This window comes from Myotis daubentonii, chromosome 12 (assembly GCF_963259705.1).
Source record: "Myotis daubentonii chromosome 12, mMyoDau2.1, whole genome shotgun sequence".
Classification (NCBI taxonomy): domain Eukaryota; kingdom Metazoa; phylum Chordata; class Mammalia; order Chiroptera; family Vespertilionidae; genus Myotis; species Myotis daubentonii.
Window position 1 is genome coordinate 75,818,465 of NC_081851.1, and position 23,069 is coordinate 75,841,533.

The 23,069-nt window shown below is 40.0% G+C and overlaps 1 protein-coding gene across 1 annotated transcript in view; it reads left to right on the plus strand.

Annotated features, from left to right (window-relative positions):
• The window catches only part of NBAS (NBAS subunit of NRZ tethering complex), a 203,367-nt gene that overhangs the window by 92,491 nt on the left and 87,807 nt on the right, over nucleotides 1-23,069 (plus strand). Inside the window, exons 26-31 of the mRNA XM_059660511.1 lie at nucleotides 835-968; nucleotides 7,349-7,411; nucleotides 9,443-9,565; nucleotides 14,943-15,045; nucleotides 19,046-19,275; nucleotides 21,434-21,546. Coding sequence (XP_059516494.1) covers nucleotides 835-968; nucleotides 7,349-7,411; nucleotides 9,443-9,565; nucleotides 14,943-15,045; nucleotides 19,046-19,275; nucleotides 21,434-21,546 — 766 coding nt within the window. The remainder of the gene's footprint in view (nucleotides 1-834; nucleotides 969-7,348; nucleotides 7,412-9,442; nucleotides 9,566-14,942; nucleotides 15,046-19,045; nucleotides 19,276-21,433; nucleotides 21,547-23,069) is intronic.

Below are 23,069 nucleotides of genomic sequence, written 5' to 3' on the forward strand. Positions count from 1 at the left end.
TACTAGAAGGTTGAAAACTAGTAAATCTTATTATGGAAATGATCTTAAACTTATTTTATTATTGAAAAGGTCTCTAAGAAAACTGTTGGGAACTTCCATTTTTTTTAGTAGTGGCAATGATATAAACATTCTACACTTATTTTATTTAATCCACACAACAATGTTATACCTGTTAGGAAGTTGTTGTTAATATCCCAGGTTTATAGATGAGAAAAACAAAGCACAAATCTGTTATTTTTATGCCCCAGAAATCTAAGATTGGAACCTTTGGTTTGCAGTGGGAAGTGGTATATCCTATATAGGAAGTGACTCAGTGTAGCCATTTTCTGCATCAGATATATGGAGTATATTCTTGGATTTGAATAGTCCTGCATTACAATGTGACTTTGGGTACAATGTCAGTATTGTTTAGTTAAATGACTAATATATTATGCATCTTGAAAAATCGAACATATCTGAATATTACTTAAGGAATTTTATATATTTTTGTAGTTGAAACACATAAAATATGGCTTTAGGGTTGTTTTTAATGAGTTGCCTTTTTAATTCACTGTGTCTCTTCTATCTTGAATGGGTTGTAAATTGAATCTGCTTTTAGCAGATGCAAAGCTTATGGGTACAAATTATCTTTTCTAGCTGATTCTATAATTAAAATGTGATTTCATTTAGAATTATTAACGATCCCCAAAGTCTGTAAGCTAAAGAAATATCAAGATTTGTTTCTGCAGTTGATTAATTGAACTATTTAATATTCTATTGACAGTGGCACTGGGGTGTGGAAAACGTGCCTGTAAATCTATTGACATTTAGTACAGTGTGCTTTATTTTCCCCAGCTGCAGCAAAAAATTATTCCTGACCAGGACCAGCTGATGGCAGTAGCTCTGGACTGCATCTACAACTGTGAACGGACTGACCAGCTCTTCCTTTGCTATGACATATTAGAATGTCTGCCACAGAGGGGATATGGGTGAGAAGCCATACTGCCAATCTTGCAGTGTCTCTATATTCAGTGTCTCTATATTCTCACGGTTAAAATGAAAATGTTGCTTCCTTGAATGTTCATTGCCGAGAATTTGAGGAATATAAAACAATATAAAGGAGAAAAAGAAATGATCTGCAAATCAGTTGCTTACAGATAAACTTTTGTTTTTCTAGCAGTATATGGGAAGTCACTATAATTTCCTCAACCTTGATAATTAATAATCCATTAAAACAGAAACAAAAACACCACTACCACCACAACAAGAAATACTTTTTAAAAAGTGTATAGACAATGATATGTCTTTGTTTTAAGTTGTGTTTCCAATTAATCGTTTTCTTTATTTGTATTTCTTCTATGAATTGTTTGTTCTTGATTCTTGCCTATAGAAATCCCTTTAAGCAGAATGCGTTAATATATATAATTCACTTTATTTTTTTCCTTTCAGTCTTACTGAGATATAACTAACATAAAGCACCATATAACTGTAAGGTGTACAGCATAATGACTTGACCTGCATATATTGTAAAATGATCACCATAAATAAGTTAACATTCATCACATCATATAGATACAAAAGAAGAAAAAAACCCAAGTGTTTTTGTGATGAGATCTTTTAGGATTTACTCTCTGAGAAATTTAAACATACAGCAGTATTGACTATAATTGTCATGCACATTACATCCCTAGGAGTACTTATTTGTCTTATAACTGGAAATTTGTATTTTTGACCACCTTCATATAATTACCCCACCTTCCATTCCTTGCCTATGGTAACCACAAATCTGATTTTTTTTCTGTGAGTTTAGTGTTGTTGTTTTTTAATTCTACGTATAAGTGAGGTCATACAGTATATTTGTTTGGCTTATTTCATGCAGCATAATATCCTCAAGGCCATCCATGCTGTAAGTGGCACAATTTTCTTTTTTTTTTTTTTATGGATGAATAATATTCTTTTGTGATATATATCTCAGACACGCACACACACACACACACACATTATAGATATGGGAAGTCACTATGTATGTGTCACACACAGACATATATCAAATTTGCTTTATCTGTTCATCTGTTGATAGATACTTAGGTTGTTTCTATGTCTCAGCTATTGTAAATAATGCTGCAGTGAACATGGGGGTGCAGATATCTCTCCGACACAGTGATCTCATTTCCTTCATCTATATACTCAGGAGTGGAATTGCTGGATCACATGATAGTTCAGTTTTTAATTTCTTGAGGAATGAATTTACATAATTTTATTTATTTATTTATTTATTTATTTTTTATTAATTAAATCTTTATTGTTCAGATTATTACATTTGTTCCTCTTTCCCCCCCCCCATAACTCCCCTCCTCCCAGTTCCCGCCCCACCCTCTGCCCTCACTCCCCACCCACTGTCCTCATCCATAGGTGCACGATTTTTGTCCAGTCTCTTCCCGAATCTCTCAAACCCCTTTCCCCCCCAAGAATAGTCAGTCCATTCCTTTTCTATGTCCCTGATTCTATTATGATCACCAGATTATTTATTCACTTGATTCTTAGATTCACTTGTTGATAGATGCATGTTTGTTGTTCATAATTTGTATCTTTACCTTTTTCTTCTTCTTCCTCTTCTTAAAGGATACCTTTCAGCATTTCATATAATACTGGTTTGGTGGTGATGAACTCCTTTAGCTTTTCCTTATCTGTGAAGCTCTTTATCTGACCTTCAGTTCTGAAAGATAGCTTTGCTGGATAAAGTAACCTTGGTTGTAGGTTCTTGGTATTCATCACTTTGAATATTTCTTGCCATTCCCTTCTGGCCTGCAAAGTTTCTGTTGAGAAATCAGCTGACAGTCGTATGGGTATTCCCTTGTAGGTAACTGAGTTTCTTTCTCTTGCTGCTTTTAAGATTCTCTCTTTGTCTTTTGCTCTTGGCATTTTAATGATGATGTGTCTTGGTGTGGTCCTCTTTGGATTCCTTTTGTTTGGGGTTCTCTGCGCTTCCTGGACCTGTAAGTCTATTTCTTTGACCACGTAGGGGAAGTTTTCTGTCATTATTTCTTCAAATAGGTTTTCAATATCTTGCTCTCTCTCATCTTCTGGCACCCCTATAATTCTGATGTTGGTACGCTTGAAGCTGTCCCAGCGGCTCCTTACACTATCTTCGTATTTTCGGGTTCTTTTTTCATTTTGCTTTTCCAGTTGGGTGTTTTTTGCTTCTTCGCTTTTCGAATCTTTGACTTGATTCTTGCGCTCCTCTGGTCTGCTGTTGGGTGTCTGTATAATATTCTTTATTTCAGTCAGTGTATGCTTAATTTCTAGTTGGTTCTTTATCACAACATCGAGGGTTTCATTAGATTTCTTGAGGATCTCACTACATTTATCGGCAGCTTCTAGACAGTTCTTGAGAGACCTTAAAAGTGTGGTTTTGAGCTCTATATCTTCCATTTCTGACATTTGCGTCCTGTTTCTTTGTCTCCGCATTTTTTATGCTTTCTTGGTACACCCCCTAGTGGTCTTTGTGCGCAGTCTTGTTGTAGTTAAGCCTTGATTGTTGACGGCAATACCGGGGGTGATTTGACCTCCAGGCTAACTGGCTATGAGAGTCCACTGTGTCTGCAGTGGGAGAGCTTCTGTGCTGGATCTCTAGGGTGGTGCTAATCTAGCGTTTGCCTGAGGCTATCCAGCAAATGGCTCTGGGCAGGGCTTGGGCAGGGCGGGTCCCAGGGGATCTACAGGGCGGGCCAGAACGAGCAGCCATGGCCGCTCTCAGTTCTGTCCCTAGGGGCTCTGCCTCACAGAGTCCCAGCAACAGCTCCAAACCTCAGAGAGAAAGCTGCCTTTGAGTTCCGACCGAAGCCAGACAGTCCCGCTTCTCCCGTTTGAGTCTGGGTCCCTAGAGAATCGCCCGGATCTGGAGCTCAGAGTCTGAAACTCCCTCCCGATTGAAAATAAAAACCGCGCCCTCCACTGCCAGCCCACTCCGCATGCACTCCGCACCTTAATATTTCACTTCAGCACTGCGCCTCCTCTGAGTCTGGGTATGATATTCTCTTTCCTCCTAGTTGTAGAATTTCCACTCAGCCAGCCTTCCTGTGGTTCTGGATGATGTCTGTTCCGTGTTTTAGTTGTTTTTTGAAGTGGTTGTTCGAGGCAGCAATCTCCGGCCTTAACCTATGCCGCCATCTTGGTATCTCCAACTTATTTCCAGGTGGCGTTTTCACAAGAATGTCGAATTTACATAATTTTTAACTGGCTTATATTTACGTGGGAATTTATACAACATTCCTTTGTTTCATTTAGTTGTATGCAATCATATTTATATTTTCTTTTTGGAAGTCAGACACATTCATTCTTTTAATCACTCCTTCAAATCTAGTAAATGTTATAAATTTAATGTCTGGAGAAGTTAATACCAACATATGGAAGGGCATGGAATGCAGTCAGTGGACCCGTTTATAACCCTTTGTGACTTTAACCAAGCCACTTAACTTCTTGGTCCTCAGTTTCCTCATTTAAAAAATCAGATATTGATTCGTGGAGGCCTCCTCATGCTCTGATTATTCTCTTTGCCCTTTTTTCCCCCTTCTCTCTCTTCTTTTCTCCCTGCCTTTTATCCTGTGTGTGTGTGTGTGTGTGTGTGTGTGTGTGTGTGTGTGTGAAATGAATGGTAGAAATCACCAGTTTTGCAACCCACTGTGAAATACTTGTTTCATGCCTGAATTCAGGCGAAAGGTTTTCTAAAAAATAAATTTTTTTTGTGTGTAATTTCACTGAGGAATTTACCTTTATAAACCTTTCATCAAGCTCTGAAATGTAGCTTCACTGGTAGTCAGACCCCTGGCAGCCTGTGCCTCCTGGTGAGAAACAGCAGGAAGTAAAATTGTTTCCCCGAATCTCATCAGTCCTTTAAACTGCACTCTGGCTTACAGTACATGCAGGGAAAGAGGAACAAGTTAAGCAGAGTGTGAGCTATGCCCAGTCACGGGCCTTTTCACGTTGAGAAGTCAGTGTCCTGGAGAAGAACAGTGGTGAGATGGGTGCTACAGTTCCAAAGCCAGGGAGTCCAAAGGGACATAACCCCCTTCAAAGTTTTCACTGGAATCATGTGTGAAGCAGGAAAAGTCAGGAGTTTGGAAGACATGTGACAGATGAGCAGCCGTGGCTGCCTCACCTTTCCCAGCCTTGAGATCCTGTCTTCTGAAAGCAAGAACTCACTATAGATGCTGTTCTTCTTGACTTGGCCTCTGCCAGCTTGAGGCCTCCTTTGTTGCCCCTGACTCAACTGGGTAAAAGTTGACTTCCTGACTTCCTGACACGTATATCTTCAAAAACTAAATGTATTTGACTTTTTTCAGTAAGATCAAATAAGCATAAGCTTATCTATTAATTTTTAAACAGTAATTTGTCTACCATGAGGAGATAGTCATAGTGCCAATAGGATGAGGATATTATTATTTGTTTAAATATATTTTTATTGATTTCAGAGAGGAAGGGAGAGGGAGAGAGAGAAGCTTCAGTGATGAGAGAGAATCATTGCTTGGCTGTCTCCTGGAGGCCAATAGGATGATGATATTAAAATAACTTTTTAAATTGTAGACATGACAGTTCAGGAGTTAGTATATTTGTTTCAAAGAGTATATAGGCTAAAATATGCCTCTTCTCTGTATGAGGCTGAAAGCTATTTGAGCTTCAGTTGAATGATTTCTGATCTAACAGATTTTTTTATTCTTTTGTAAACACACAAAAAACACGTGATGCTCTTTTGTTACATTTCTTCCTTAACGGTTGTATGTCCCAATTATAATATTTAAAATAGCTTGTAATTGTACATTAGCTCACTATGAAAATATAAATATAGGGCTTCAGAATATTTTCCGTGATTCTCTTTGCTCTTTGTGCCCAGTTTGCCAATTTATATTCTCCCAGTGATTGGTTGTTTTTTCTTGGTGGTTCAGTGGTTGTTACTTACCAAATAGTAAACAATTTTCTTTTTCTGTTGCCATTTAGAGAATGAACAATCACTTACTAAATTTAATTAAACTTTTGTGCATCTTACCTAGGCAGCATACTTCATCTGGCTGAAAGAAACCTTTTGTCATTGTGTTTGTGAATGTCAGTTCACAAAGGAAGAACTACATTCTTGCCAATCAAAGACAAATGTTTATTACCGAGCTATTAACTGATAATTTAAAAAATATTATTCCTGGATGTTAACGGAAGTTAGATCTGACAAATGATCTTTTTTTTTGGAAAGACTTTAAATGTAATATACCTTAATTTATCACTCTAGTCCAAGTCTTAAAATTTGGTTCAAAAAGATAGTATAATCTTTGTAAATTGCACTAAATAACTGCCAAGTAGATTTAGAATCAGGACAGATTGATCGTTTCCAAAATAATGAGGCTTTTGTGTTCAAGTTAGGTCATTTTTAATTGTCCAAGTCCAGACAAAGGCTCCAGGACTTGTCATTATTATTTTTTCTGGGTATCTCGTCTTTATACTTTCCTGCCCCTTTATACTTCCCTCCCTACTGCTTCTCTTCTCTTGGTCTCTTTGTTAAGAAAACCCTCCAATCTTGTGGGAATCCAGTTGGGTCAGTGCGGCAGCTCTGTTGCCAGCGTCCCCTCCGTGGTTGGGACACAGCTGTAGAGGATGGAAGAGGACTTTGATAGCAGCTGCCAAATTGCTGCCTTCACTTGTATGTGCTAGAGCCATGCGAAGGCTGCCCGACCGGCACATTTGCACCAGTGTGTGACTTTTTCATGATGATGTTTCTCTCAGTCCCCTGTCCACGTGCTTCCCCACAAAGGGTTTGCTTTTCCTGATGGCCCTGCTTCCCCCTGGTTCCTTCATATTGAAGTGGTTGCAGAGGGAGTGATGATATGAAGAAGAACCAAGAACTTAGGATCCTGATGGAAGCTTCCCAGGGTATCACAGGTGCTGTAGACAGGCCGGGAGGAAGCCATCATGCGGGGCCACTTTCTTATCTGTTTTATTGGTTCAAAGAACAGAAATAAATGACAGTTTCCTCCTTACCTTCTTTAAAGAAAAAAGACAATTGGTTTATAATTCTTTTTTTGCATGTGTCTTTTGGTAGAACTGAACTTAGAGTTCTTTAGAAAATAGTTGCCCATGTCTTGGTAATGTAAAATAGAGAATTTTGTCCTACTCCGTTATGTTTTATCTTAGTCTCTTGAGGCATGAAAGATGCTGAACAAGTTCAGGAGATAGGCCTGGAATTTCACCTGGACTGTGGAAAATTGTGACGTATTAAGTTCAGGAAACAGCGTGTCTTTTTTTTTTTTTCAGTCAAGTGAGTTTTGAACTTTATTTAAAGAACTACTACTGGAATTTAATTGTAATTTATTTCTTAATCCTTTAGCCCTAAGACAGAGGCAACCACCGCCCTTCATGACATGGTAGACCAGCTGGAGCAGATTCTCAGGTGAGAAGAGTGACAGTCTATGGCTCTGTGCTGATTAAGAACTGTCACTTCAAATATGCTTAGCAGTCATTTCCAGTTGGACCAATGTATGTGTGACTCTTGTGAGTGAGTTGTCTTCAAACAAATATAGCACTAGCTTGTTTTACAAATGGCTAGAGCAGGGTGGGCAAACTTTTTGACTCGAGGGCCACAATGGGTTCTTAAACTGGACCGGAGGGCCGGAACAAAAGCATGGATGGAGTGTTTGTGTGAACTAATATAAATTCAAAGTAAACATCATTACATTAAAGGGTACGGTCTTTTTTTTTTTTTTTTAGTTTTATTCATTTCAAATGGGCCGGATCCGGCCCGCGGGCCGTAGTTTGCCCACGCCTGGGCTAGAGTAAATAAGATCATGGGCTTTGAAAACTGGTAGACCTGTGTTCAAATCTAGGTGTGACCATTTACCAGTGGTGTGATCTTTGAGCCTAGGGTTTTGTATCTCTGATGTTGAACTCATGAGGTTATGGAATTAACATTAGAGTAAGCATTTAAAGTACTTTGCACACTGTAGCTAAACAACAAAAAAAATTAGTTCCTGTACTAATTACTGCATTTATCAGCAAACAGTGTTCATTATTCTCCTAACTTCACTTTTTGGGATAATACATTTGATTGAATATCCAGATATAGCAAACTGCACTAGTGCCATTAAGTAACTGTAGTAATATTCTTTTACTGTCAAACGAAAAATCAAATTGTCTCTTTTGGAGACTGAAATTTCCCAATTTTCATTTAGGAAGTCTAATATTTATTAGTATTTATTTTTATGTAAGTATGAAATTATGGTTGTGTATAATTTTTAACTATTTGTATTAAAAATAAAATTTTAGGAATGATAAACTTTGTTCTTCCTATACGTAATTATAGAAATTATAGGAAATAAATAATAACATTGATTTATTGTGGTAATATGTATAGTAAAGTATAATAATTTGGAATCTGTGAATTAGAAATTATTTTCATTCAAATTAAAGGACTTTAGTATAAAGATATTTTGAAGTTCACTGGGTTAAGTCAGTATAGATTTATTCCTTACAAATCTTCATGGTTGCCTTTGTCCCCTAATGAAACTGAACTGCCTCAAATATCTACAGTGACATAAACAATTTATTTCACCCTCTGTCACTGGTTGTAGCTGTGGGAGGTCCTCATAGTCACTTATACTCTCAGTCCCTCCAGGGAACAGAACCATCCTGTAGGTTCTGGATGATACTGGCCTTCCACTGTTTACCTTAATTGCTGACCTTTTAAAATAAGAACTTTTTAGTCCTGTTCCACCTTATAGGTGATAAATGTTTTGACGTGGCAGGTGACATGACCCATGAAACCTGTCTTTGTGAAGAGTGATTAAATGCTAACCAGTCTCTCTGTAAGCCCAGAAGTATTTAATGCATAAATGTGAGGTTTGGCGAGGTATTCCCGGTGTATGTCCTGCTGATAGTCATGGAATGGAATATCTCAAGAAGGTTCATATGAGACCAAGAAAGTCTCTGATATATTTTGTATGTTTATAGAATGGATTCTGGAGGGAGATTGAGTCTTATGATATTTCTGGGGCTTTCCAACTATGAAATTCTTTGCTTATTGCTTTTTTAGCAGCCTTGCCTGTAAAAAAATACTCAATAGGATTGTTAAGAGTTAAAGCTGGGTATTGAAATGATAAATTTGGCTTATTTTACTGACTTGATGCTTTTAGAGTCAGGAAAAGTATATTAAAGGATTTGGAGAGAAAGATATGTTATGCTTTTTTGTGTGCTTGTTACTTCTTCCAAGCATATTGTAGTAAAAGTCAGTAGGGGAAAAATGATTTGATATATAATTACTAGTTTTTTTGTTTGTCTTTTTTCTGAGAATTAATGTAATATATAAAATTGGGTTGTTCTATGTGTGTGTGTGGTTTTTTTAATAGGAAATACCTAACTGCTACTTATATATTTAAGATGCTTAGACTTTGGTAGCCAGACTTGAAAAGTCTTCTTTCACTTCCAGCGTGTCAGAGCTTCTGGAGAAACATGGCCTTGAGAAGCCAATTTCATTTGTTAAAAACACTCAGTCGAGCGCAGAAGAGGCGCGCAAGCTGATGGTTAGACTGACCAGGCACACCGGTCGGAAGTGAGTAATAAAATTGGTTGATGCTTGTATATGGTTAAAAATAAGGCTGCTTTTTTCTTCTTCTTCTTCATTGAGTTATACATGACCCACAATAAATTGGCATATTTAAAGAGTAGAATTTAAGTTTTGATAGATATATATGCCCATGAAACCATCATTACACTCAAGATAATAAGCATCTGGGTAAATCCTAACTGTCTTTCCTGCCCCTTTATACTTCCCTCCGTACTGCTTCTCTTCATCACACTCCATCCCCTCTCCAGGCTGCCACCCACCCACTGTTTGGTCCCTATATATTACTTTACATTTCCTAGGATTTTATGTAAAAGGAATCAACAGTAAGCACTTTGGGGGGGGGCATTGTCACTCAGCATAATTATTTTATGATTCATCTATGTTGTATCATGGATCAATAATTCATTCAGTTTTACTTGCTGAATAGTATTCCATTGTATGGATTTATCACACTTTGTTTATTCACCTGTTGGCAGACATTTGGGTTGTTTTGAGCTTAGGCTTTTACAAATAAGCCATGAATTTCATGCACCAGTCTTTGTATGGACATGTTCTTTCTTCTGGATGAATCCATAAGAATGGAATGGTAGCATCATTTGGTAGGTGGATGGTTAACTTAAAAAAAAAAACAAACCTGCCAAACTGTCTTCCACAGTAATTGTATCATTTTCTCTTCTAACCAGTCTCGTGGGAGGGTTCCAGTCGCTCCACATCCTCATTAGCACTTGTTATGGTTTGTCTTCTTAACTTTAGCTATTCTAATAGGTGTATGGAGTGGTCTCTACTTTTGGTTTTAATAGCTTTCTCTAATGAGTAATAATGTGCTCAATTGCCATTTGGTCATTTTTAAAATTAGGTTGTTTGTTTCCTTATTAATTTTGAGAGTTCTTACATGTTCAGGATACAAGTCCTTTATTAAATATACTTTGCAAAGATTTTCTCTTGTCTGTGCCTTATCTTTTCATTCTTTTATCAGTGTCTTTTAACGAGCATACTTTTAAAATGTTGATGAAGTCCAGTTCATTCATTTTTTATTTTTTTATTTTTATTTTTTTAAATATATATTTTATTGATTTTTTTACAGAGAGGAAGGGAGAGAGATAGAGAGTTAGAAACACGATGAAAGAGAAACATCGATTAGCTGCCTCCTGCACATCTCCTACTGGGGATGTGCCCGCAACCCAGGTACATGCCCTTGACCGGAATCAAACCTGGGACCTTTCAGTCCGCAGGCCGACGCTCTATCCACTGAGCCAAACCGGTTTCGGCCATTTTTTATTTTTTGATTGTGCTTTGGACATCATATTGAGAGACTTTTCCCACAAAGATTTTCTATAGCTAGTAAAATTTTATAGCTTTGTAGATTTATACAGTGGGCCTCAAAATTAGCTAATATTAGTTGTTTTGTTTATTTTGGGGTCTTTGTGTTTACATATGAATTTTAGAATTAAGTTTGTCATTTTCTGCAAAAAACAATCTTTTGGATTTTTGATGGGGATTATGTTGAGTCTATAGATTCACTTGGAGAGCGTTTCTGTCTTAAATTAGTATGAAGTCTTTCAGTCAGTGAACTCAGCATGTTTTTCATTTACTTACGTCTTTAGTTTCTTTTAATGATCTCTGCTGTTTTCAGTGTATAAGTCTTGTACTTATTTTGTTAAGTGTATTCCTAAATATTATTTTTGGTGTTACTGTTTTTCATTTCATATTTGTATTGTTCATTCCTAATGTGTAGAAATGCAGTTGAATTTTGATATGTTGACCTTGTGTCTTCCAGTTTTGCTGGACTCATTTAGTAGTTCCAGTAGGTTTTTTTTGGAGATTCTACAGAGTTTTCCACATCACCCATGAACAGAGATGACTTTACGTCTTTCTTTCCAATGTGTGTGCTTTTTATTTATTTTCCTCTTTTTTTATTGGTGTTAGCATGCTATATTTTGTGGTATACAGCATGGTTCACAGGTCTTCCCATTAGCATGGTATGCCTTTCACTTTTAGTTATTTTGTGTTTTTGCGTTTGAAGTGCCCTTCTTGTCAGCAGCATATAAGTTGGGCCTTTTATGCTGGGATTATAAGGGAATTAATACCCATTATACCTGCCCTCAAGCAGTACCAGCCATGAGATGGCAGAATAAACCTATACCTCCCAGGCGACTCCTGCAGTCAGAGCCTCAATTGACAGTGAACATTGCTTATGGAATGCCACCAGTGTTGGCTTTGGCTTGTCCAAGGACTCTCCTGCCTAGCACGTCCCTGATTTCGTGTCTGCCTCTCTTCCTACCTCTCTCTTTCCACAGTGCACTGTAGTGATCGACATAGGTGTCATACGCTTCTCCAGGGCAAGTGTCATAGTCACATACATCTAACATGGGACCTTGCATAGCAGTGGCCCTCTCTTAATAATTACTAAGTGAGTAATTTAGAAGGGTTTGGCATCTTACGTCTTAAGATTTTTTTACAACTATAAACGAATGGTCACTATTTCTGATCATGCCAGGTTTGAAGCTACTCGTCAGTAGGAAAGCTCTGTTGTTGCTGGTAGATTATCTACTGTCTTTCCGTTGAGTCCCTCAAGCACTTCTGATGTCCTGAAGGTGATTTCTGTCCTGGCGGTCTGCTTCCTGTGAATGTGTAGGATGGCCAAGCATGCAGCACACTGAAGATTCTCAGAGGGAAGGGGGTGGGAGCGCGGGAAGAGATTAACCAGAGAACTTATATGCATATGCGTGACCCATGGACACAGACAATAGTGCAGTGAATGCCTGGGGAGGGGGTAGGAGTGAGGAGGGGATCAATGGGGGAAAAAGAGGGGGCATATGTAATACTTTCAACAATAAAGATAAATTTAAAAAAAATGAAAAGAAAAAAACCAAAAAACAAACAAACAAAAAACCAAAGTAGTCAACTTGAAATGTATCATTTCACATATGCTACAGTAGCTGTGCCTTCTGTACCCACAGACTGCTCTCATTCACCTTAAAGAGGTGGTGGATTTCTTTGTCACAGATCAAGTTTTACCACCTTGAGTGTAATACTCTTTCTCCCAGGAAAATGCCCTTCTATTGCAAAGCTGTAACTAACACATAGTGTTTGTATGCAGAGATCTCTCTCTTAATTTGCAAACCCCTTCAAGTTCTGCTCCTGGTGTTTATTTACTGAACATGTTTTGAGAAGGCCATTGTAAATAATGCCCTATAATCTATTTTAATTAGAACCTGTACTTATGGACAGCCATGTGTGAGGAAACAATAATGCCATCTGTCCTAGCCTTGATGGCTTCCAGGAGAACAGCTGGGCCGTGAGAACTTGAATTCAGCTAGACGGTACCTAGTCTGATTTCATCCTCAGGTGCCAGGTGGACACTCGCTTCATCAAACCCTTTGCCGCTTCTCCGCAGCCAAATCTGAGAGCGCCTCTAATTCCTGGAGGCCCACCTACGAAGTTCACATACCAGGGTCTCACTGTTGTGAACACTGCAGGGATTTTCCTGGAAGACTTGCCAGTACATCAGTTTTGTGTATTTGTATGCTGGGGGGAAAGTTTCCTCTTATGCTTTATTGAATGTGGGAAGGAAGTAACTTTTTATTTTATGTAATAAATATTAAATGCTATAAGCAAAATAAAGCATATACTTATTAATAGTTTTAGGTGAAAAATTCCTGAAGACTAGAATTCTCATAGGAATGATCCCACATATACACTCCCCCCCCTCATGGCAATGCTATTATAAACAAACCGTTTGTTTGCCCTGTTTTCAATGCATAAAAAAGAAAAGATGCGTGAAAAAGAAACATTCATTTGGCATTTGAGAAACACAGTGCAACACAAAACAAAACCTGCCCTTTTCAAACAATGAGATTCATGATCATATAGAATTTCGAGATTAGAAAGTAAAGATAAATGATGATTCCAGGCTCATATATATTCCACAAAGATGAATGATCGAAAGAGGCAAGAGGATTTCAAAGCAACTCTACTCCCACGAGACCATGCGAGTAGCCGTGCATGTGACTATAGAAAACCAAATGTTTTTGTAACTTTCAGATTCATTCATTCACATTCACATTTATTGAACATAATTTTATAGCAGAAAAATGTGGGGAGTGTCTTCACACATCTTTGTTTAAGTTAATCCTCCCAGTGTACAGAAAGAGAATCTGAAGCTCAGAGAAATTAAGAAACAAACATTTAAATCCACACAAGTGATTGTTTTTATAGTACTTAGGGACATCTTGCTTCAATGCCTATGTTTTATCAAAGCTACTCCCATCCATTCCTGTCCCTCTCTGAGATGGGCTCTAAGTGAGGCAACTGAAATTCAGGGATATTAAATGACTTGCTCACGACCATGCAGCTGATAGGTGACTGTGGGTGAAATTGTTAACAAAGCCCTTTCCTCGTCTGCAGGGGAGTCTGAACCGTTAACTCTCTAGCTCTGTAACCCTGGCTACCAGTGTAAATGGTGTCTGATTACCCGGCTCATGTGGGCCTCGCTGCTTGCTGGTGTAGCACCTTCCTGCTGGGTATCTCGCCTCTGCCCGGGAGGGGTTGTAAATGAACTAGGACACCTGGGTGTGGTCACCGGCGTGTCCTGGAGGGGACCTGGAAACTCTGCCTATGGAACTGTTACAAAAGATACAGGCTCTTGTGGGGCATGAGCTCTTCCCAAGCTAGAAAGGCTGGATCCTGCAACTACCCTGTGAGGCTCCGTCTTCTTGCATCTGGGCTGGCACCTGGGAGGGAGGCAACCCCTGCAGTATCCTGTGCCCACTTGCTCTGTGGACTGCAGTGAGGTCTCCCCCAGAGAGGAACAGCCGATGTCCCCTGCTGGTGATGTCCTTGCTGGTGTGCTGTGGGTCCAGCGTCTGGACCGATGCCACGTGTGGCCAGTGGTGGCCTCTAGGTCCACATGTGTAGTGGAAGTTAAGCAGACCCCGGCTGAGGGCTGCAGAGTGAGGAAGGTGGGATTGGAGACCCCATCTCCCATGGCCCAGTGCTTTCTTTGCTAGATGCAGCCGCTTTCGCACTGGGCATTGGTTGGCCCCAGGCCCTCCCAGGGGTTTCCCTGGGCTGTTGCCTGGTAGCACTCTTCCAGTTTCATGTCTAGGCGGCTGATGAGGGAGCCTGCCTGGCAGCATCTCTAGCACTGAGGCGGAGCTGCCCGGCTTTTCCGTCTTCAACCCAACATTATTCCTGCAGGTTCACACGAGATGCGTTTCTGTTGATTATTTGGGAGCTTGTGTGGCCTATAGAATGGTGGCACCGGTTTTCTGTGTGTATGTGTGTTTTGTTTTTTCCGCTCTTGGTCCGTTGGAGAGATTTCAGGACTTGTCATTATTATTTTTTCTCCTCCATTCCCCAGGCAGCCCCCCGTCAGTGAGTCCCACTGGAGGACGCTGCTCCAGGACATGCTGGCCATGCAGCAGAGCGTTTACACGTGCCTGGAGTCAGATGCTTGCTACGAGGTAACCCATGGTGTGGCTTCTCTCCTTGGATGTAGAAATCTGGGCTGATACAGATGGTTTATTGGACACACGGTGGGGAGCGGTGACTTCGCTGGAAGTGGTCCTGTGGAGTAATAGCTGATAGCGCTTCATAGTTTGAGTGCCCTTCTACCTCGCTTCCTATCTCCCCGCTCTTTGTTCATTGCAACCCCATCTAGTTAGTGGGTTAGCAGTCCTCAGCTAGGAAACTCTGAGTCACACCTGACCCCTCTCCCTTCCCCAGTTCTGGTCACTAAAGCTTACGTACTGTGCCTTATTTACTGAGAAACCCGTCCTGTCTTCATCTCTCCTGCAACAATCCTCTACCTCGTCTCCCTACTTCCACGTCTCACGTTCACAGGGACCCACACTCTTCTTCTAGAACAGATCTTTCCAGACAGACACACCCCTTCCTAACCTTTGCTGCTCGTTCCCTGTCAGTTACCAGCAACCACCCCCACTTCTCGGCCCGGCCTCGGAAGCCGCAGCGGACTCCCGCCTCCCTGTCCCCGCTCACCTCTGACATCCACCAGGCCACCAGGTGCCGCGCCCCGTCTGCTCCGGCAGATCTGGCTCGGATCCCTCCACGCGCCGTGCTGCTTCATGTTTCTGCAACAGCACGCCTGTTCCCTGTGCCTGGATATACTTATTTCTCTTGCCTTTGTTTGAAATTCGCTGATCATTTTCAGGACTCAGCTCACTACGCCCTCTACAAAGCCTCCCTTTGTCCTCTCAGGTGACTTGCCTTTCTGTTCAGTGCAGTTCCTTGTTTCTGTGTGTGTCCTCCGCTTGGCCATGAGCTCCTCGGTGGGCACCATCGCATCATGCTCACCCCCGCGTTCCCCAGTGCGTATCGGACCTGGGACACAGAGGCTCCTGCGGGCGGGTCGTTAATGCACTGGGAGGCAACCGACGGGGGTTTACTCGTTCTTTTGGGAGAGACGTGTTTTACACCAAATTTCTCATAGTTTGTATGGAAAACTTATCTAACCCATTTTTAATTTTAAGAACAAAAAAGGGTTCTTATTTGAATTTTCCTGTTAAGCTTGATACAAAATATAGACTATTTCGTGTGTCACTGTGCTCTGCGAAGCATGACTTGTTGATAAAACGAGAATTATAAAAATAGGTGTCTCTTTTATGAAGTAGGTTGGTATTTTAATTCAAGGCGATTTTAACAAAAGAGCATGCAGACTGCTGAGAAATGAATGGCTTTAAATTTGAGCTTCAGGTTTTTAAATGCTTGAACGAGTATAAAGTTTTTATTTATGGTTACAGTGTCAGACCATTACAACTGCCAGCAACTTCTCTTTTGTATCTAATGTGGAACTTGAATTCCAGTTTCAGGGTAAAAATATCTGTATGCACCTGGGGTCCAAACCTGTCATTTGTATGTCTGAATTGGTGTCTTTAAGTTGGAGTCACATTATTTTAGTATTTTCGTGTTTCTGATTCTGATTAAAAAATTGTTAGTAAGTATATTACACTTGAACTAGCTCCTGTGTGGAGCAACGTGTCATAAACAACTTGACATATTAAATCACTTTTATTACATTTTAACACCTTTTCATTAGGCTTTGGCATTTCAATGACTTCTGGCCATTAGTTTCTCACCTTGGAGAAAACATTTGAAAGCATATTGTAACCGTTTTGAAACGGTTCTAGAAGCAGGTAATGTAGATTTGGCAAACTTACCTTGTTAAATATTGTTTAACTAGAGGCCCGGTGCATGAAATTCATGCACTGGGGGCGGGGGGGGGGGGGTCCCTCAGCCCATCCTGCACCCTCTCCAATCTGGGGCATCCTTCTCCCAATCTGGGACTGCTGGCTCTCAACTGCTCGCCTGCCTGCCTGCCTGCCTGCCTGCCTGATTGCCCTTAATTGCTTCTGCCTGCCAGCCTGATCACCCCCTAACCACTCCCCTGCCAGCCTGATTGATGCCTACCTGCTCCCCTGCTAGTCCAATCGCCCCCAACTGCCCTCCCCTGCTGTCCCCAACTGCCCTCCCCTTCCAGCCTGGTTGCCCCCAACTGCCCTCCCCTGCCAGCCATCTTGTGGCTATGGGTGCCATCATCTTTGAGGGCGTGACAGTCAAGTAGCATATTCCCTCCTTATTGGCTGTGGGCGCCACCATCTTTGAGGGCGGGGCAGTCAGTTAGCGTATTCCCTCTTTATTGGCTGTGGGCACTGCCATCTTTGTGAAGGCGTGAGGGTCAATTAGCATATTCTCTATTAGATAGGATATCTTTTAAATTATACTGTATTATTTTACTGACTTTTGGCCCTTATATTAGGTTTTGCTGTCCTTGGAAAATAATTTGTAAGCTCATTGGCACAGTTTTGAAAATATTTTACAGCCTAAAGAGCAGAAATTTGTATTCTTCATTTTAGCAAAGCCTTTTACATTTTAGTGAGTAAATTGTATTTTTCAGTATTGGGCATTGACTCCTTACAAAGGATCAGAGAAACTGTTACATCGAAGTTATTTGGGTCACTTGGAGTGAGCCATTTTCACCTGTTAGGTATAAGTGGTTAGGGTGATGTGCTTTCTGTCACAATTAATACTTTTATTCTTACCAGTAATTTTAGTAAAGGCCTGTCTAAAGATGCTTTCCTCAGAAGCCTAGAAACGTGAAAATCGGACAGTATTACTAATGACAAGGAAACTCTTTTTCTTCACGAAATCTTTTTTTCATTTTTTCTATTTCTGTGCTATCTGCATCCACAGTGGCATTTTTGGGCAGAGCATTCTTAGGGAAGTCCTCGTTCTAATTATATATTGATGTTATTAGTGTAGGTTTAAAAGGCTGTCTTTATTTAAGACATTTCTGAAGTAAGTAATCTTCCTTTTTGTGATTAGTGCTGGTTTTAATTTTTTTGCACTCACACATTTTCTATAATTCTACATTCATAATTGCAGTATTCTTTTGTTTTATTTCAATTATTAAATGTATTGGGATGACATTGGTTAATAAGATCAGATAGGTTGCCAGTGTATAATTTCTATGAAACATGATCTGTGTATTGCATTGTGTGCCCATCACCCAAAGTCAGATCATCTTCCATCACCATATATTGGCCCCCTTTAAACTATCTTAATTATAGGAAACAATTTATGTCAGTTGATGATATTTGTTGCCTAGTGGAATACAGTGATATTTGCATGAGTACCTTCCATCAGGGGCTCTTGTTTCATTTAAATAACTTTAATTTACAGATTGGAAAAAAAAGCCTCCATGTTATATGGTACATTGTAATTTCAATGGCTAGGTCTAGGTATGACATTGGTAGCTTGGCTATTTTAATTAGTAAGACTGAGTTCAGATGCTTTAAGCAGTCATGTATTATATGTATTATATTCAAACATTTTATTTTTAAAAATTGAAGTGGTTCTAAATAGTTATAGATTCTGTTTTGGAATGAGAATGAACTTTAGATATTTTACTTAAATATTCATTGTAACACAATTAGAATATTATGTTTAATATTGGTTTGCTTGGTTAAATTATTCCTTCTAGAAGAGGGAGGTTTTTTTTGTTTTGTTTTTGTTTTTGTTTTTTTTTTTAAATATATTTTATTGATTTTTTACAGAGAGGAAGGGAGAGAGATAGAGAGTTAGAAACATCGATGAGAGAGAAACATCGATCAGCTGCCTCCTGCACATCTCCCACTGGGGATGTGCCCGCAACCCAGGTACATGCCCTTGACCGGAATCGAACCTGGGACCTTTCAGTCTGCAGGCTGACGCTCTATCCACTGAGCCAAACCGGTTTCGGCGAGGGAGTTTTTTTTAATTGAGGTGAAATTTACATAGCATAAAAGTGTGCTTCGTTATCATTTAATGTATTTGCAACATACACAGCTGCTACCTCCAGGATGGGAGTATTTGTAATTTATTTCATTTGGACGCCAGAGCCTTCACTGAGTTGAGAATCAAGTCCTCCTTTTTTAAGCATTCATTCCAGTTTCTTGTTTTCCCCAGATATTCGCAGAGAGTCTCCTGTGTTCCAGTCGCCTTGAAAACATCCACCTGGCTGGGCAGATGATGCACTGCTGCGCGGATCCCACACACCCTCCAGTGAGCGCTGCCCAGAGGGGGAAGGCCCCACACAGGGTGAGCTACGAGGCCAGCGTTGACCTGGTGCTGGCTGCCAGCAGGGAGTACTTCAATTCTTCCACCAGCCTCACCGACAGCTGCATGGACCTGGCCAGGTAGAGGGCCTGTGTTCTTCCATCCGAGGGGCGGGGCGTCAGGACACAGACAGCATCGTGGGTTTTATTCTTTACTTACAACATCCACTAACACACCTGTACCCTGTCCGTGCTGTATGGGGCACAGTTATTTATTGCTCGCATAGAGAATAAGCTTCATTGTGTTATGAATATTCATCAGCTTCCTCGAGACCCTTTTCCCCAGAACGCTTCCCCATCGTCACTTCTGCTGATTATCTGTAGGCTGTGTTCCTCTTCTGTGGGAAGAGATTCGTGTGACAGCCTGGAAATTCAAGTGCTGGCAGTTTCCAGCACAGTTAGGTGATGTCTGCCTCCCTCCCATGGCTTCCGCTCTGATGAGATGATAAAGCTCAGAATTCCCTTACAGGTGGAAATTTCTCGAATATGAATTCAGTTCCCCATTGGCCTGTTGTACTGGAAGTTTAGGGTTCGCCTTTTTACTGTTGATTCTTAGGACCTTTTTTTTTTTTTTTTTTTTTTTTTTGCATAAGGGACATTGCCCTTTGCCTGCCTTAAACATTTTAACTGTGTTGCCAAGTTTTTATTTTATATAATTTACCTTTTAAATTGCTATCAGAATTTTTTAAAAATTTGATTGTTCTTCTTTCCTCTTATGGTTGTGGTCTTTTGTGTCATCCTTTGGAGGTTGTTAATTCCTAAGGCCATTAAAATAGTTTTTATTATCATTTCTTACCACTCTGATGGTTTTATTTTTACATTGGAATTTTATGCCCATTTGGAATTTATTTTGACGTAATGATTGTGGAAGCTATTTAGATTTATTTTTACCCCCAAATGACTAGTCATTTCACCTCTAGCAAAACTTCAAGGTAACTGTTTCTTCCAGTGATATCTTACCACAGAGAAAATCATGTTTTCTCAAACCATGAACTTGATGAAATTGTTTAAATAGTAAATTTTTTTCTTCTCTCACAAGGGATTGCATGTCAGATGATGAAAATACCAAATAGAGTAGCCTTTGAAGCGGGGAGTGGTTTGACCTACATCTTTTTGGCAGGTGTTCTCAGAGACCATTTTAAAAACTGCCCTTCCTGTATTTCCCCTTCATTCCATCCCTTTTTTCTGCCATAGGACAACCTTAATTTTTAAAAGATGTCAAAAGTCTATAATGTGGCACCAGACTGATGGAGACCTGTGAACTGGATGTATTTAAATGTTCCCAGTGGTATTAAATGTAGAAATAGCCCATACATTCTTATTGGTTAAACTGTTATTTATTAACTAATATTTCTGATAGAGGAAGCAGTTATGAATATTCACAAGATAAAATAGTCAAACAATCCAGAACAGATATACATCGACAGTAAGTCTCTCTCCTTATTCTAGTTTCCCTGACTTTACCCCTCAGCTATTTTTTTATATTAATTTCCTATGTGTCCTTCCAAAATATTAAATGTTACCCTCTTTCCTGAGTCACAAGTAAGTGCTTACTACTTCTACATACTTTTCTGTATCTTGCTTTTTTTTCATTTATGATCTGTATTGAAGATTTTTCCATATGAATACATATAATTTTACTATATGTCAGCTTGTTTTATTCTTCTTTAATGGACTGGAAATCCAACTGTGACCTCCTGGTTCATGGGTTGATGCTCAACCACTGAGGCACATTGGCCAGACAGTCTCTGGATTTTGAAGAATTTGTTTAAAATATTTCAAAGTTATTACAGATTCTTAAATTAGCAAATCACTTTCTCCTATTTTTTATTGCCGCATTAGTACATTACCAACCGCCTCTTCCTTTTTCAGGTCTCGGGGGAGACAAAATTGTCACTGAATCAAGACATTTCTGTTTTTGCCAGAAGAATAGCTGGAAATTATCTGCATCCCGTCTTTATTTTCATCCTTTCTAATATCTTGCTTCCTATCAGTGTAACCCTGCACAAATCACTTACCTCTCTGAGCTCCGATTGTGGCTTCCTCAAAAAGCAAATGATGCTATTTGCCTGTCTCACGGGCTTGTCCTGAGGACTGAGAGAGAACAGAAAGCTTCTGCGGAACACTTGGGAGTAGTAGGTTTTTGATAAATATGTGTTGGATCTTATGTTGTCCAATATACAAAGGCAACTCAGCCACGCTTGTTACTGCTTTTTAAAATGGGTCTCATTTCTCTTAGGTGCTGCTTGCAGCTGATCATAGACAAGCCCCCTGCCATTGAAGAGGAGCTGGACCTTATCCAAGCCGTCGGATGCCTAGAGGAATTTGGGGTCAAGATCCTGCCTTTGCAAGGTGAGTTATCTGCTTAGTGTTGTACTGATCACTTATTTTGCATTAATTTCCTACTGTTTCTTTTTAGTTTTTTAAACTAAAGAGTACCTTTGGTTACTTAATCCATCAGCAGTAGATCCCGCCCATTTTTCAAATGAAACTTAAGTGGGAATCCAGAAGAAAAAAGAAAACGGACATTTTATCATAATTTTATTTTTTCAAGGTTACATTTATAACACTGAAAGAAATAACATTAGTACCATCAGCGAGGCTACTGGATAAAAACAAAGACAGAAATTGGGATTATGGATGAGAATTGCAGATTTACATCAATTTTGGTATATAGTTTATTTCTGCATTTTTTACTTGCATAGATTTAGAAGTAGCTATATATGATAATATTTCATTTCTTTTCATGCTTACTGAAGACTATTCTTTAATAGCTCTATAATGTAATTTTAAAGAGGGGGTGACAAGAAGTTCCTGTTGAGAGTCTAATTGTTAGCACTATCTTGACATTGCTCAAGATCTTTCACCTAAATGTAAGTATCAGGTGAGTACCAGCCAACACAGGTTACTTGTCCTTGTCTACTGTGTGCTGTGAGTACAGAGTGCATCTCCCCCTGCCCTGACCTTTTCCTCACAGGTGGGAGGGAGAGTTTCTGTTGCTTCAAACCCTGGACTCACCAGGCCAGTGCTGTTCAGTGGTTGAGTGTTGACCCATGAACCAGGAGGTCTCGGTTCAATTCCCCCTCAGGGCACATGCCTGGGATGCGGCTGGATCCCCAGTAGGGGGCGTGCAGGAGGCAGCTGATCAATGATTCTCTCATCATTGATGGTTCTATCTCTCGCTCCCTCTTCATCCCTCTGTCTGAAATCAATAAAAAAAAATATTAAAACCCTCCCACAACCCTGAACCTCAGTGCCCTAAAGGCAGCAGGTAGCTTGGTTCTTAGGGGCATGCTTGGCTGCCTTCAGTGTAATCTCTGGTCTTTATTCCTAACTGGAAGTGCTTGGAATTGGGGGCGGGGGAGGATAGCTGACGTCCTTCCATCTCTAGCTCTGAAACGCTATGGTGCTCTGCTAGCAGTGTTTTTGCTGGCAGTGTTTGCACAGCAGCTGATGGGTTTGAATATCTGCAACCAGACCTACAATCCTGCAGCAGCTTCTGAGGCATTTCCTGCCGTAGGAGAGTCTGAGGGAAGACGTTTGCCTTCCTGTCCTCCCAGCTTGATCTGTTGATTGGGAGTTTCTGTTAGAAAAGACCTTCCGGATGTGGAGACAGAATGTGTCCTTTGTATGCTGTCTGCTGTTTACGCTGCCTTTGTATTCACCAGGGACACTGGACCAACAAAGGAACTTGATATTGCGAGATTTAGGGCCCAGGCATTGTGCTGTAGTCAGGGAACAATTGTTCTTTTTGTCACCTTGCTTTGTTTTGAAGTCGTCTTTGCCCTCCCTTCAGGAGTTACTGTTTCTCATCAGGTGAAGGCTAGTGGTACTGGCTAAGTTATAATCAGTGAGTTAATAGGAAACAGGAGTGA